Source organism: Staurois parvus, unplaced genomic scaffold, assembly GCF_062004578.1.
Source record: "Staurois parvus isolate SC_StPar_1 unplaced genomic scaffold, SC_StPar_1.0 ptg001220l, whole genome shotgun sequence".
NCBI lineage: Eukaryota > Metazoa > Chordata > Amphibia > Anura > Ranidae > Staurois > Staurois parvus.
In genome coordinates, this window is record NW_028319016.1 from 1056818 (window position 1) to 1071315 (window position 14498).

General features: G+C 49.5%; 1 protein-coding gene across 1 annotated transcript in view; it reads right to left on the minus strand.

Annotated features, from left to right (window-relative positions):
• Positions 1 to 6558: 6558 nt before the first annotated feature.
• The window catches only part of LOC149438104 (butyrophilin subfamily 1 member A1-like), a 114938-nt gene continuing 106998 nt past the window's right edge, over positions 6559 to 14498 (minus strand). Inside the window, exons 6-8 of the mRNA XM_089660243.1 lie at positions 13052 to 13072; positions 11357 to 11383; positions 6559 to 9281 (exon numbers count right to left, since the gene is read on the minus strand). Coding sequence (XP_089516369.1) covers positions 8743 to 9281; positions 11357 to 11383; positions 13052 to 13072 — 587 coding nt within the window. The 3' untranslated portion in view covers positions 6559 to 8742. The remainder of the gene's footprint in view (positions 9282 to 11356; positions 11384 to 13051; positions 13073 to 14498) is intronic.

The window sequence follows — 14498 nt, forward strand, 5'->3', positions numbered from 1 at the left end:
GGACTGACAACTCATGGGGCCCCCGGGCAATAGGGGATCATGGGGCCCCTGTGTCCTTGCCCAAACTCAAAAAAGCCTATGAAAAAGGAACCAGGGGCATCTCATGGGGCCCCCTACTGACCCCGGGCCCTCGGGCAGTGCCCGAGTTTCCAAATGGTCAGTCCGCTCCTGGGCGAAAAATGCTTTTTGGAAGAGTCGGGGACTTTTTTAAAAGCAACAAAACAGCGTTTTTGCTACAATAGAGTCCAATGGAGAGTCTGCTGAAATAGATGGTTGTGCGTTTTTGCTGCGTTTTGCGATTTGCATTTTAATTCTGTCCAGCAACAAAAATAATTTCCAGTTTAATAAAAAAAAAAGAAAAAAAGCTGAACAATATGCAGAACGCGGTAAAATGCGTCAAAAACGCATGAAAAATGTGTGTAGAAAAATGCTTTTGAAATAGTTGGGGACTTTTTAGCATTTTAACATTTTTGCTACAATAGAGTCCAATGGAGAAGCTGCTGAAATACATGGCGGTGCGTTTTTGCTGTGTTTTGTGTTTTGCATTTTTATTCTGTCCAGCAAAAAAAAAAAAAAAATTCCAGTTTAACAACAAAAAGAAAAGCTGAACAAAACGCGTCAAAAACGCATCAAAAATGTTTTTGCCGCGTTTTGCGATTTGCATTTTTATTCTGTCCAGCAATAAAAAAAAAATTCCAGTTTAACAAAAAAAAAAAAGAACAAAATGCGATAAAACGCATCAAAAATGTGTGTAGAAAAACGCTTTTGGAAAGGATCGGGGACTTTTATAAAAGCAAAAAGCAGCATTTTTACTACAATTAGAGTTCAATGGAGCAGCTGCTGAAATACAGGGCGGTGCGTTTTTATGCGTTTTACCGCGTTTTGCATTTTTATTCTGTCCGGCAACAAAAAAAATTGACACTTTAACATAAAAAAACACAGAACGTTGTAAAAACGCGCCAAAAATGTACAAAAAACGCAGCAAAAAGCACCGGAGAGAGCATCAAACGCAAAATGCATATGTGAACGGAGCCTGAAGAAGAAATCCAAACAGTTATGTACTGTAGTACACCCATACCTGCCGGACCTTCTCTTGTTCCGCTCGGCCAGTCTTGTGATTCCCACACCCCATACCTGCCGGACCTTCTCGCGTTCCGCTCGGCCAGTCTTGTGATTCTCACACCCCATACTTGCCGGACCTTCTCTCGTTCCGCTCGGCCAGTCTTGTGATTCCCACACCCCATACCTGCCGGACCTTGTCTCGTTCCGCTCGGCCAGTCTTGTGATTCTCACACCCCATACCTGCTGGACCTTCTCTTGTTCCGCTTGGCCAGCCTTGTGATTCTCACACCCCATACCTGCTGGACCTTCTCTCGTTCCGCTCGGCCAGTCTTGTGATTCTCACACCCCATACCTGCCGGACCTTCTCTTGTTCCGCTTGGCCAGTCTTGTGATTCTCACACCCCATACCTGCTGGACCTTCTCTCGTTCTGCTTGGCCAGTATTGTGATTCTCACACCCCATACCTGCTGGACCTTCTCTCGTTCTGCTTGGCCAGTCTTGTGATTCTCACACCCCATACCTGCCGGACCTTGTCTCGTTCCGCTCGGCTAGTCTTGTGATTCTCACACCCCTTTCCAGGTGTGCTGCTTCCTTTTAGCATGGCCCCTTCCAATCATGGAACAACCAATGGGGTGAGCCCACGTCCATTCATTGTCCAGTGAGCAGGCAGGTGACACAGGAAGTTGCAAAGCTAATTTAATAAAAGAGTAGTCCCTAGCCTGGCTGCGCAGTGCGGCAGGGGTCTGTGTCACAATGGGGGTTAGACGTGTCACATGACTCATTTCAAAATCAATGCAAACGCATGTCATCGCATCCACACGTCACGTCCAAATGTTGGTTGACATTTACTACAAAGTGCATAGTGAGAATGCGCAAAGAAAGCTGGATGAACGCCTGCGCCTGTCCCCCAATGTGATGAACCCGTGTCATGCATGTTCCATGTGTGTTGCCATGCATTGTAGCAGATGCTGAAACACGTTAACGCACATTGACGCACATCCTAACGCATGCAGTGAGAGGTGATTTCATGTATTTCCATTGACTTCAACAGAAAATGCATCACGCGGAAATACAGACGGGAATCCAGCCGGGTTGTGCGTTGATGTGCATGTTGATGCGTTTCCATTGATCTGTTTGGAATATATATAAGTGTCAATCCAGACTTGTTCCAGTGAGATCCACCCCCCACTCTGCTGTCCCAGAAAGATCCCCCCCACCCCACTCTGCTGTCCTGGAGAGATTCCCCCCCACTCTGCTGTCCTGGAGAGATTCCCCCCCACCCCCCACTCTGCTGTCCCAGAAAGATCCCCCCCCACCCCACTCTGCTGTCCTGGAGAGATTCCCCCCCACTCTGCTGTCCTGGAGAAATCCACCCCCCCACACCCTGCTGTCCTGGAGAGATCCCCCCCCCCACACCCCACTCTGCTGTCCTGGAGAGATCCCCCCCCCCCCCCACTCTGCTGTCCTGGAGAGATTCCCCCCCCACACCCCACTCTGCTGTCCTGGAGAGATCCCCCCCCCCACTCTGCTGTCCTGGAGAGATTCCCCCCCCCCACTTTGCTGTCCTGGAGAGATCCTCCCCCACCCCCCACTCTGCTGTCCTGGAGAGATTCCCCCCCACCCCCCACTCTGCTGTCCCAGAAAGATCCCCCCCCCCACCCCACTCTGCTGTCCTGGAGAAATCCACCCCCCACCTTGCTGTCCTGGAGAGATCCTCCCCCACCCCCCACTCTGCTGTCCTGGAGAGATTCCCCCCCCCCCCACTCTGCTTTCCTGGAGAGATCCAACCCCCCACCCCCCACACTGCTGTCCTGGAGAGATCCTCCCCCACCCCCCACTCTGCTGTCCTGGAGAGATCCTCCCCCACCCCCCACTCTGCTGTCCCAGAGAGATCCCCCCCACCCCACTCTGCTGTCCTGGAGATCCCCCCACCCCCCACTCTGCTGTCCTGGAGAGACCCCCCCCCCCACTCTGCTGTCCTGGAGAGATTCCCCCCCCCCACACCCCACTCTGCTGTCCTGGAGAGATTCCCCCCCCACCCCCCACTCTGCTGTCCCAGAAAGATCCCCCCCCACCCCACACTGCTGTCCTGGAGAGATTCCCCCCCACTCTGCTGTCCTGGAGAAATCCACCCCCCCCCCACCCCCCACTCTGCTGTACTGTGACCACTGTCACTGACTGTTCATTTATATTCTACCGGTGACAATGCAGCAGGAGGAGTGAGACTCTTAATTGGGAAAGAGGAGTTGTTGGGAGGGGAGACTTGCTGGGACTTGTAGTTCCTCCTCGGATGGATGTCCCCGGACTGATTTCAAGCCGAGTTTGCTGAAATTGTGTGACCTCCGGGGGAAGGTTTCCTGGCTGCGTCACTGGTGACAACGTGTGACAGCAAAATGGAGACATGAGAGGACCAGGGAAGCAACTGTGTCTGCTGTGCAGGACCGGAGTGTCCGCAGGTGTCATCAACTGCACACTGCGATCTACTGCACACTGCCATCTACTGCACACTGTCATCTACTGCACACTGCGATCTACTGCACACTGTCATCTACTGCACACTGCAATCTACTGCACAGTCATCTACTGCACACTGCGATCTAGTGTACACTGTCATACTGCTTGCTGCACACTACTGTACCGCTACACACTGCCACACTCTCATATTGCTGCACACTGTGATCTACTGCACACTGTCATATTGCTTGCTGCACACTACTGCACTGCTGCACACTGTCACACCATCATACTGCTGCACACTGTCATACTGCTTGCTGCACACTACTGTACCGCTGCACACTGTCACACCATCATACTGCTGCACACTGTCACACCATCATACTGCTGCACACTGTCATACTGCTTGCTGCACACTACTGCACCGCTGCACAATGTCACACTGCTTCACACCATCATACTACTGCACACCGTCACACTGCTGCACACCGTCACATGGCTGCACACTGTCATACTGCTTCACACCATCACACTGCTTCACACCATCACACTGCTGCACACTGTCACACTGTCCATGGAATTAGAAGCCATTTGTCCCCATGAAGGGGGCCGGTGGCGGGGATCACCTCTGAGCTGATGTCTCAGACTCTGGATGATGCCAGAATAAAGATGGCTCTGTCCTGGAGAGAGATCAGAGGAGGCATCATCAGGGGGTGCTGCGACCTGTGGGAGGCGCTATACCTGGAAGTGTCACACTGACACAATACTGAGCATAGAGCAGATTATCTCTGCCCCCCCCCCCCATCCTATAGGAATATTCCTGTCCCCCAGAACCGGCATCCGCTCCCTGTGCTCCCCATCCCGTCCTCCTCCTCCTCTGGATTCCTCCTCCTCCTCTGGATTCCTCCTCTTCCCTCGCTCTGTAATTGCAGATCTTACAAATGCTGGAGGCCAAATTCAGAAAAGCAATTAGATTAGACTCTAAATTTAGGCCGAAGAATCATCTGCATCAGCGGAACGTTCCCCGCCACCGAGATCCCCGGAACCCACCACTCCCAGCCTGCTATCCTTCACTGCATCTCAGGGCTGCTGATCTCCTCTGGCTTCTTTCAGCAACTTCCTGTCTACAGGCATTCCCTCCAGCATGGACTGCGCATTGCTCAGAGAATGGTGGTGTCGTAAAGCTAGCAGAAAATCGCGTTGTCGCAATGTTGGCGAGTGCAGAAAATCGCGTTGTCGCAATGTTGGCGAGTGCCGAGAATCTCGTTGTCGCAATGTTGGCGAGTGCAGAAAATCGCGTTGTCGCAATGTTGGCGAGTGCCGAGAATCGCGTTGTCGCAATGTTGGCGAGTGCCGAGAATCGCGTTGTCGCAATGTTGGCGAGTGCAGAGAATCGCGTTGTCGCAATGTTGGCGAGTGCAGAAAATCACGTTGTCGCGGTGTTGGGGAGCGCAGGAAATGGCGTTGTTGCGGTGTTGGGGAGTGCAGGAAATGGCGTTGTTGCGGTGTTGGGGAGCGCAGGAAACGGCGTTGTTGCGGTGTTGGGGAGCGCAGGCAACGGCGCTGTCGCGGTGTTGGGAAGCGCAGGAAATGGCGTTGTTGCGGTGTTGGGGAGCGCAGGAAACGGCGCTGTCGCGGTGTTGAGGAGCGCAGGAAACGGCGCTGTCGCGGTGTTGAGCGCAGGAAACGGCGCTGTCGCGGTTTAGGGGAGCGCAGGAAATGGCGTTGTTGCGGTGTAGGGGAGCGCAGGAAACGGCGCTGTCGCGGTGTTGGTGAGCGCAGGAAACGGCGCTGTCGCGGTGTTGGGGAGCGCAGGAAACGGCGCTGTCGCGGTGTTGGGGAGCGCAGGAAACGGCGTTGTCGCGGAGTTGAGGAGCGCAGGAAACGGTGTTGTCGCGGTGTTGAAGAGTGCAGGAAATGACGTTGTCGCGGTGTTGAGGAGCGCAGGAAACGGCGTTGTCGCGGTGTTGAGGAGTGCAGGAAATGACGTTGTCGCGGTGTTGAGGAGCGCAGGAAACGGCGTTGTCGCGGTGTTGAGGAGTGCAGGAAATGACGTTGTCGCGGTGTTGAGGAGCGCAGGCAACGGCGTTGTCGCGGTGTTGGGGAGCGCAGGAAATGGCGTTGTCTTAGTGTTGTAAAAGGCAGAATTGCGTTTCGTTGCGCCATCAGCCAGTACAAAGCGCAGTAATGAAGCACACTGAAGACAATGGCACATTAAAAAGCGAATCAGTTCTTCAGTGACCAGACTGAGGCCCCAACGTCCAACGATTTGGGGGTACTAAGACCCCTCGATCATGAGGAACCCCCCTGACCACGGAGTCCTCATACCCTGAAGACACACACCTGACTGATTGACTTTTGTATTACCTTTTTATTCTGTCTTATTGTACTTTGTATGCGATTTGTTGTCGGTCGCTGTGCTGCGTCTTGCCCTCCATTGTTCCTATGTGTACATATGATACATTGACACAAATGTGAGGGGACCAGGGGCGGACTGATCATTTGGAAACTCGGGCAGTGCCCGAGGGCCCGGGGTCAGTAGGGGGCCCCATGAGATGCCCCTGGTACCTTTTTCATAGGCTTTTTTGAGTTTGTGCAAGGGTGGCCCCAAGATCCCCTATTGCCTGGGGCCCCATGAGTTGTCAGTCCACCCCTGTTCGTCAGCTTAGCTTACCTTAATTATCTTGAAGGGTCTGATGGGTTTTGGCCTTGTGTTGATGTCATTCGTTCCAGATCCTTCTGAGATCATTCAGAATTAATTGACTGGCTATTTAATCCATAGATGACCTCCTTCAGACCTGCATTTGACTTGCTTTAGGTAGGTTTGTAGGGGCATGCAGAACCTCTCCGGCAAAAAAGAACAGCCTATCAACATTTCTTATATCAACTTATACCAGCGCAAAACCCACAAAACAATAAATTGCATCACCCAACCCATAAATAATAATTACTAAATATCACAAACTTAAAAAACACTGTGACACAAAAATATAAATTAAATTTAAAAAATATTAAGTCCAGTGACAAAATCCAATAAAACAGTCCCGTGAAAATTTTTTATTTATATTTTCATTGGATTCTTCCGTGCCAGTGATACCTCCACCATCCACCAGTGCAAAACCAACATTAACCTCCCTGGCGGTATGATTATTTCAGATTTTTGGTGCTGAAAGCGGTACCATTTTTTTTTGCATGGAAATATGTATTTTTTTTATTGTAGGCTGTAATTTTTAGGAAAAACTCACTGAAATCTGTCCGAACAAGAGTCTAGTAAACATCCCAGGTATGATAAAATTTGAAACACAAAATCATAAATTATAATTTAATAAATAATCATAAAAATAATATAAAAATAATAAAAAATTTAATTCAATAATGTAATCAAAGCAAAAACACTGAAATGTGAAATAGAGCGCCAAGTTCTCACATCGCTGAGCTCAGTCGCAAAATCGTTTTCAGTGTCTGATGACGAATTTCCCCCACGATTCATTATCACTCAATTCTGTAAGTGGTTCTGATTTACTATCGCTGTTCTCTAGCTGATCTAAACCGCTTTTTGACCTAAAGGGACACTTTTTGGACGCCATGGACGTTTCTCAGTTTCCAGGCAGAAAGAACAGACAAAATGCAGGCAGGGCGCCGGACAAAGCACTCGGGACAAAATGTATGTGAAATAGGTTGAAACAGCAATGTTTTACTGTGTAAAATGAAAAAAAAAAATGACATTTTTTAAAATTTTTAAATTTCCCGCCGCCGCCGGCGGCGGCGCCCGTACGTCCCGACGTCACAGGGACAGGACACAGAAGCCGGATGCCGGCATCGGCCGGAGGAGATGGCCGGGGACGCTGCAGGGGACACATCGTGGGAGCGCAGGGTAAGGTAAGTGAAGAACACATGCCGGAGCAGCGCCGCATGGTATTCCCGAGTGTAGCTCGGGGTTACCGCTTTTGGTACTGAAATGTTACCCCGAGCTACACTCGGGAATACCGCCAGGGAGGTTAACCGCACTCACCAGATAATGGTGAGTCAAACGCCTTTCAGGGATATTAAGGGCTCCTGGACCCCCTTTACTTTGTATATGACCTCCAAATATTGCCCCCTCTAGTATACGGACACCTCCTCTGGTTACTCCTCTCACCGAGTCCCCCAGAGAAAATCAGGAAGAAGAAAAGACCATAGTGTGATACCGTAATGATTTCAACATTGGCTGGAAAGTAGGTTTTCTCAACAAATGTTCCGTGAAGCCATATGGTTCCTCCAGAGATTGCTAGGGGTTACATACCCTCTTGCTACCCATGTAACACATATGTGTTTCAACAAAGAGGGTGAGCTTTAACATCCACACATCAGACATATGCACCCATAGGCGGCCGAGTTTTCTGTGCTGAGAGCCTGTTCCCAGCACAGTGACTGAGTTGTCAAAGAGTGTTGCCCTCTAATAATGATCGGGAAGTGGATGGACTGGCTCCTGATTGTGTGACCACTGTGACAACCAATCATATTGGTCATGTGACTGAGTAGTCCTTCTTGACCCCTGGGTCTAATGACCCAGACATGAGAACACTGGAGCTGGCTCTAACATAAGGGATCTACACCGATCACTAATAGGAGGGGGCGTTTTTCCATTGACCATCAATGTAAGGGGCCACTACCATTTAAATACTCTACTTATGCGTGTTCTACAACTTACTAATTAGGTGTTCCCTGACTCCTCAAAATTATTTCATCTGGAGTGAAAAGATTGAACACCGGTCCTAAAGTAAACTGGAGCTTTGCCCATGCAGGCCATACCATCTGATTCACTTTGATGTATGCCCCCCTATTGAGCATTGCCCTTTCCCTTATCCCACCACCGTTAGGCCACCAAGAGTGAAAAGTAATACTTCCAGGTCTGGGGACCTTTTTGACTTGTACCCCTTGTTACCAGGTGACAATAATGGTGTTCGGAGACTGGCTACACAGGCACCGAGGCTGTCACACTGGTGGGGGTAGATAGTCCTCACCCGTGTGAAAATTCCTAATTGCGGTCTAGGGATTACCGAGGGTAATGTGTAATCAGCACTAAAGTGAACCTTCATAAGGAAAAGCCAATCTACAATAACACTGAATGGTTACATTCTTGCACAGTCCCAATGGTGGCTGGTTCGGTTCATGATGGTGAGAGATCATCTCACTGATTTATATATATTACGTCACTTTGTCCAATACTCTACTCATTTTGTCATGCTAACCACCATTTTGACCTTTTAGTTTTATGTTGCTGCCATTTTTGCCAAGCCAGAAGAATGGCAGGACACTTTCCCTTTCCTGACCCACATCAGTGAAGGAATAGAGCATTGTCCAGCTTCGGGGGTCATAGAAGGTTAGCTTCCTTGGACCTGACAGACTGAGGTAGACCCCAATTTTCTCCATGGTGCCTTCCACCTCGGGCAGTGGGCTTTCATGCATGTCCAGAGCTCTAAAGGCATCTGTAAATCGGGCAATGCACCAAATCAGCATCTGGGGGCGAAACATGTAGGCATCACCCCTTCTTTGCAGTTGTGGAGAAGCAACACCCACCGCCCACTCCAGTCCATCTCCCACTTTCACCTCCCAGTAGTGGCAACCATGGGTGAAGGCTGGGAGGCCAAGGCAGCAACGCTCAGTTTCGAAGCGGGCATTGCTTGGCATGGGTATCTCGGGAGGAGGCTGGTTTATGAGGGTTTGAAAATCATCGGTGACGGACAGCTCCGGATAGGCAGTCTCGGGGGATAATGTGATGTACTCTACAAGGGAAGAGCAAAGATACTTTATGAGTCTCACAAACTTTTTAATATGATTTCTTAAAGCTGAACTCTGGGCTCAAAAATGTTTATTTAAATATTTTCCTTAAAGGGGAACTCTTACTTAAATTTTTTCAGTGTTTTGAAGTATTTTTTCCCATGTTCTTACCTGCTTTGTAAGCCTGACTTCAAGGCCGTAGATGGCATGCCCCATCCCTCATTGCTGTCCGACAACACAGCCTTCAAGGAGTTGGCTGATTGATAACTGACACTTGAGCAAATAGCACTCTGCCCATTACTTAGTCCTGACCCCTGAAATCTGTGCGGAACTTAATCCTGACCCTTGCACTCTGTGCATTAATTAATCATAACCCCTGAACCCTTCAAATTAATTAATCCTGAACCCTGAACGCTGCATTCCTTATTCCTAACCCCTGCACTCTGTGCATTCCTTAATCTTGACCCCTGCGCTCTGTGCCTTCCTTAATGCTGACCCCTGCGCCCTGTGCATTCCTTAATCCTGACCCCTGCACTCTGTGCCTTCCTTAATCCTGACCCCTGCGCTCTGTGAATTCCTTAATCCTGACCCCTGCGCTCTGTGCATTCCTTAATCCTGACCCCTGCACTCTGTGCATTCCTTAATCCTGACCCCTGCGCTCTGTGCATTCCTTAATCCTGACCCCTGCACTCTGTGCATTCCTTAATCTTGACCCCTGCGCTCTGTGCCTTCCTTAATCTTGACCCCTGCGCTCTGTGCCTTCCTTAATCCTGACCCCTGCGCATTCCTTAATCTTGACCCCTGCGCTATGTGCCTTCCTTAATCCTGACCCCTGCGCTCTGTGCCTTCCTTAATCCTGACCCCTGCGCTCTGTGCCTTCCTTAATCCTGACCCCTGCGCTCTGTGCATTCCTTAATCCTGACCCTTGCACTCTGTGCATTCCTTAATCCTGACCCTTGCGCTCTGCGCATTCTTTAATCCTGACCCCTGCACTCTGTGTGTTATTTATTCCTGACTTCTGCACTCTCTGCGTTACTTAATCCTGCCTCCAGCACTCTGTGCATTATTTTCTGTTGACCTCTGTGACCCCAGCACCCCATGCCTTACATACTCCTGACCCCATCACCCTGTGCCTTACTTACTCCTGACCCCAGTACCCTGTGTGCTACTTAATTACGGCCCATACACTCTGCATGTAACCTAATCCTGACCCCTGAACTCTGGGTGTAACTTAATCCTGACCCCTGCACCCTGTATTACCCAATCCTGACCCCTGCGCTCTATGCATTACTTAATTCTGACGACTGAACACTGTGTGCCATTTACTCCTGACTCCAGCACTCTGTGCATTACTTTCTGTTGACCCCTGTACTTTCTGTGTTATTTACTCCTGACCCCAGCACCCTGTGTGTTACTTAATCCTGACCCCTGCACTCTGTACTTTACACTCTCTTGACCAATAGCAGCAGAGGCTCAGGATTATTTACCCATACCCCTTTAAGTTGCACCCACTGTTGCTGCTTTTTTGCCACATCCAACAATTCACTGTGGCATTCCAGGCTCACCACATCATTCCCCTTCTCATGGTGCCAAAGGTGTTTCTTCTTTACACCCTGATTGTCTGCCTCTTGTTCCAGAAGTCTGTGACTGATTGTTTCAGGGTGTGTTAAAAAACGGGGTCGTGGTTGTGTGGGCGTGGCTACAATTGAGAGTATGGTTTCATCCGCAGGGTTAAAAGTGGGCTTGGTCAGTAAAGTGTCTTAACCAAAGGGTTCCCTTAATCAAAATGAATCCCAACCAGGGGCGGAATGACAACTCATGGGGCCCCTGGGCAATAGGGGATCATGGGGCCCCTGTGTCCTTGCCCAAACTAAAAAAAGCCTATGAAAAAGGTACCAGGGGCATCTCATGGGGCCCCCTACTGACCCCGGGCCCTCGGGCAGTGCCCAAGTTTCCAAATGGTCAGCCTGCCCCTGATCCCGATGTATGTGCACCATGATGTAGAGGGACCCTGGGAGAGGTGAGATGGCATGGACAGTATAGGGGGGTACCGGAGGTCTGGAATTGGTAGGATACTTACCTGGACTCATCACAGCTGTCCTCCAATCTGAAAACAGATAACAAAGGACAAATCAATCATTCATTAAAGAGACTCTAATAATTAGCCCACTATGGCTCAAAACAAAAACGGGGGGATGTTCACCTAATATCAAGCACACTGGCCCTCCACCAGTAGGGTGGAGGACTAAATACCTTAACAACAATTTAGCAATGCATGCACGTAAAATTTCCTACATGGACATTCTATCATGTATACGACATGACAGTCAATGAATCATCTCATTTCAAATACTGTATCTATGAACTGTCCGCAGTGGCGAACACCCGCGTTTTCCTAACTAGCGGACAGGTTTAGCAATGGCCACATGGATACGTCCCATCGGTCCTCGAGAGATTGGTTAATCAATCATCTGATGGCCTTTTTCAGAATTCTAATTGGACTAACATATAGTTCAAATTTGGGGCTCTGTAGGCCACCCTTTGGGGTTTAGGACCCGCTATTTCAGCAATACACGGGTTTGAGGTCAGGATGTGCCAATGTTTTTGTAACGCCTTCCCAACTTCATTCCATTGCGATCCATATTTTCGTGGTAAACCTGGTTGGTCCCAAGAAGGATTTTCACTATTTTTATTCTTCATCTGAAGTAAGGCCTTCCTTTCCATACTAATTGCTCATTTTCTGGCACTCCCAATTACCCTATGTCAAGTGTGTCAAACACAAGGTCCCCCGGGCTGAATCCAGCCCTTCAGGCCATTTTATGTAGCCCTCGCACCTCTTCTGCAGCTGTGGCACCCCCCTTCATCTGCGCCCCCACTTTGTCTCAAATGTTGGCAGCAGAGAGGACAAATCTCCTCTTACAGATCCAGCGCCTCTCTGTGCAGCCGCAGCACCCCCTTATCTCCACCTCCCCTGGTCTCAGCATTCAGCAGAATCTGGTAGCTAACTCCAGCCCTCCTCTGGTCCTCCTCCAGACCCTGAACTTTCTGCTTCCCAGCTCCACCCCTATCCCCTTCCTGGCAACAGCACAAGGGGGGTGCACTGTGATATAAGGGAGGGTGGGGGAGTCTTGACTTCTGATGGTGGGGTGGACTCTTGACACCTGATGTAAAGGAGGGTGGGGTGCTCTGAACATCTAGTCTTACAGATACATGTGGCCCTTTGAGGGCAGCCATAATGCTGATGCGGCCCGCAATTAAATTGAGTTTGACACCCCTACCCTATGTTATACAGCCTTTCCCTCTCATACATCCGCCTTGCTTCTTGTTTGAAATGAATCATCTGGGTACAAATCCTCCATATTCAGAATAATTGACCAGTGGGACTACTCTGTATGAGAAATCAAGGGTGGTGGCTACTCGCATGCAGCAATGCCTTTCCTGGTCTGGTATTAAATGTATTTTTACTGACATTTTGATACGTGACATATCATTTTATTCTCCACTATCTGAAAATATATCATGTTTGGGGGATTAAATGAATCTTCAGGCCTAAAATGATTATTTTTTAAACACGGGTGCAAAACACGCCAAAACGCTCTGGCAGTGAAAAGGTTAAAAGGGGCTGAATGAACCAAGTCCAATCTGCATTGTCTGCCTTTTGTGCACCTGGGTGCCATTCCTAATGGACCCCCAATCCATCCCCCCGATGCTGGAAGCATCCCAGTCCTTTTTTATGGGCCCCCCAGAACCCCTTCATGCAGCCCACTTTACTTACCCACTTCTGAGCTCAGCTCACCTGGATGACCACAAAAAGAAAAAGTAGATTAAAATTCCACCAGAGCAGGAACACATTTTCTAACTCATCAATATTAAAATATGACCTTTGCATTTTCAATCCGCTGACTGTCATTTTCTAAAAAGATCAAAAATGTTAAATGCGGCTTCTTTTTAATAAGGTAGCCCCTGGGCGTTCTGCAATCCATTGGTGTATAAAATGCTCCCAGAAAGCATATTTCTTGCTTGTTTGATTGGTCCAGAAGACTGAATGGAGCTTCGTTTACACTTCTATAGGGCCACTTAGGCTTCATTTACACTTACTCCAAAATGTGGCATTTTTGAGTGGGGGATCAGTAGAGCTGGGGGTTACTACTGAGTGGGGGAATCATTGGAGCTGGGGCTTACTACTGAGTGGGGGGATCAGCAGAGCTGGGGGTTACTACTGAGCGGGGAATCAGCAGACCTGGTGATTAATGAACAGGGAATCAGCAGAGCTGGGGGTTACTTCTGAGTGGGGGAAAAAAATGGAGCTGCAGGATACTACTGAGCAGGGGATCAGCAGAGCTTGGGGTTACTACTGAGCAGGGGATCAGCAGAGCTGGTGATTTGTAATGAGCGGGGGATCAGCACAGCTGAGGGTTACTACTGAGTGGGGGAATCAATGGAGCTGGGGGTTACTACTGAGAGGGGGATCAGCAGAGCCAGGGGTTACTACTAAACAGGAGATCAGCAGAGCTGGGAGTTACTACTGAGTGGGGGAATCAATGGAGCTGGGGGTTACTACTGAGCAGGGGATCAGCAAAGCTGGGGGTTACTACTGAGTGGGGGAATCAGCAGAGCTTTGGATTACTACTGAGTGGGGGAATCAGCAGAGCTTTGGATTACTACTGAGTGGGGGAATCAGCAGAGCTTTGGATTACTACTGAGTGAGGGAATCAGCAGAGCTTGAGATTACCACTGAGAGGGGGATCAGCAGAGCCAGGGGTTACTACTAAACAGGAGATCAGCAGAGCTGGGAGTTACTACTGAGTGGGGAAATCGGCAAATCTGGGAGTTGCTACTAAGTGGGGGAATCAATAGAGCTGGGGTTTACTACTGAGCAGGGGATCAGCAGAGCTGGGGGTTACTACTGAGAAGGGGATCAGCAGAGCTGGGGGTTACTAATGAGCGGGGGATCAGCACACCTGGTGATTTGTAATGAGCAGGGGATCAGCACAGCTGAGGGTTACTACTGAGCGGAGGAAACAGTGGAGCTCGGGGTTACTACTGAGCAGGGAACCAGCAAAACTGGGGGTTACTACTGAGTGGGGAATCAGCAGAGCTTGGGATTACTAATGAGTGGGGGAATCAATGGAGTTGGGGATTACTACTGAATGGGGGATCAGCAGAGCTGGTGGTTACTAATGAGTGGGGGAATCAATGGAGCTGGGGGTTACTACAGAGCA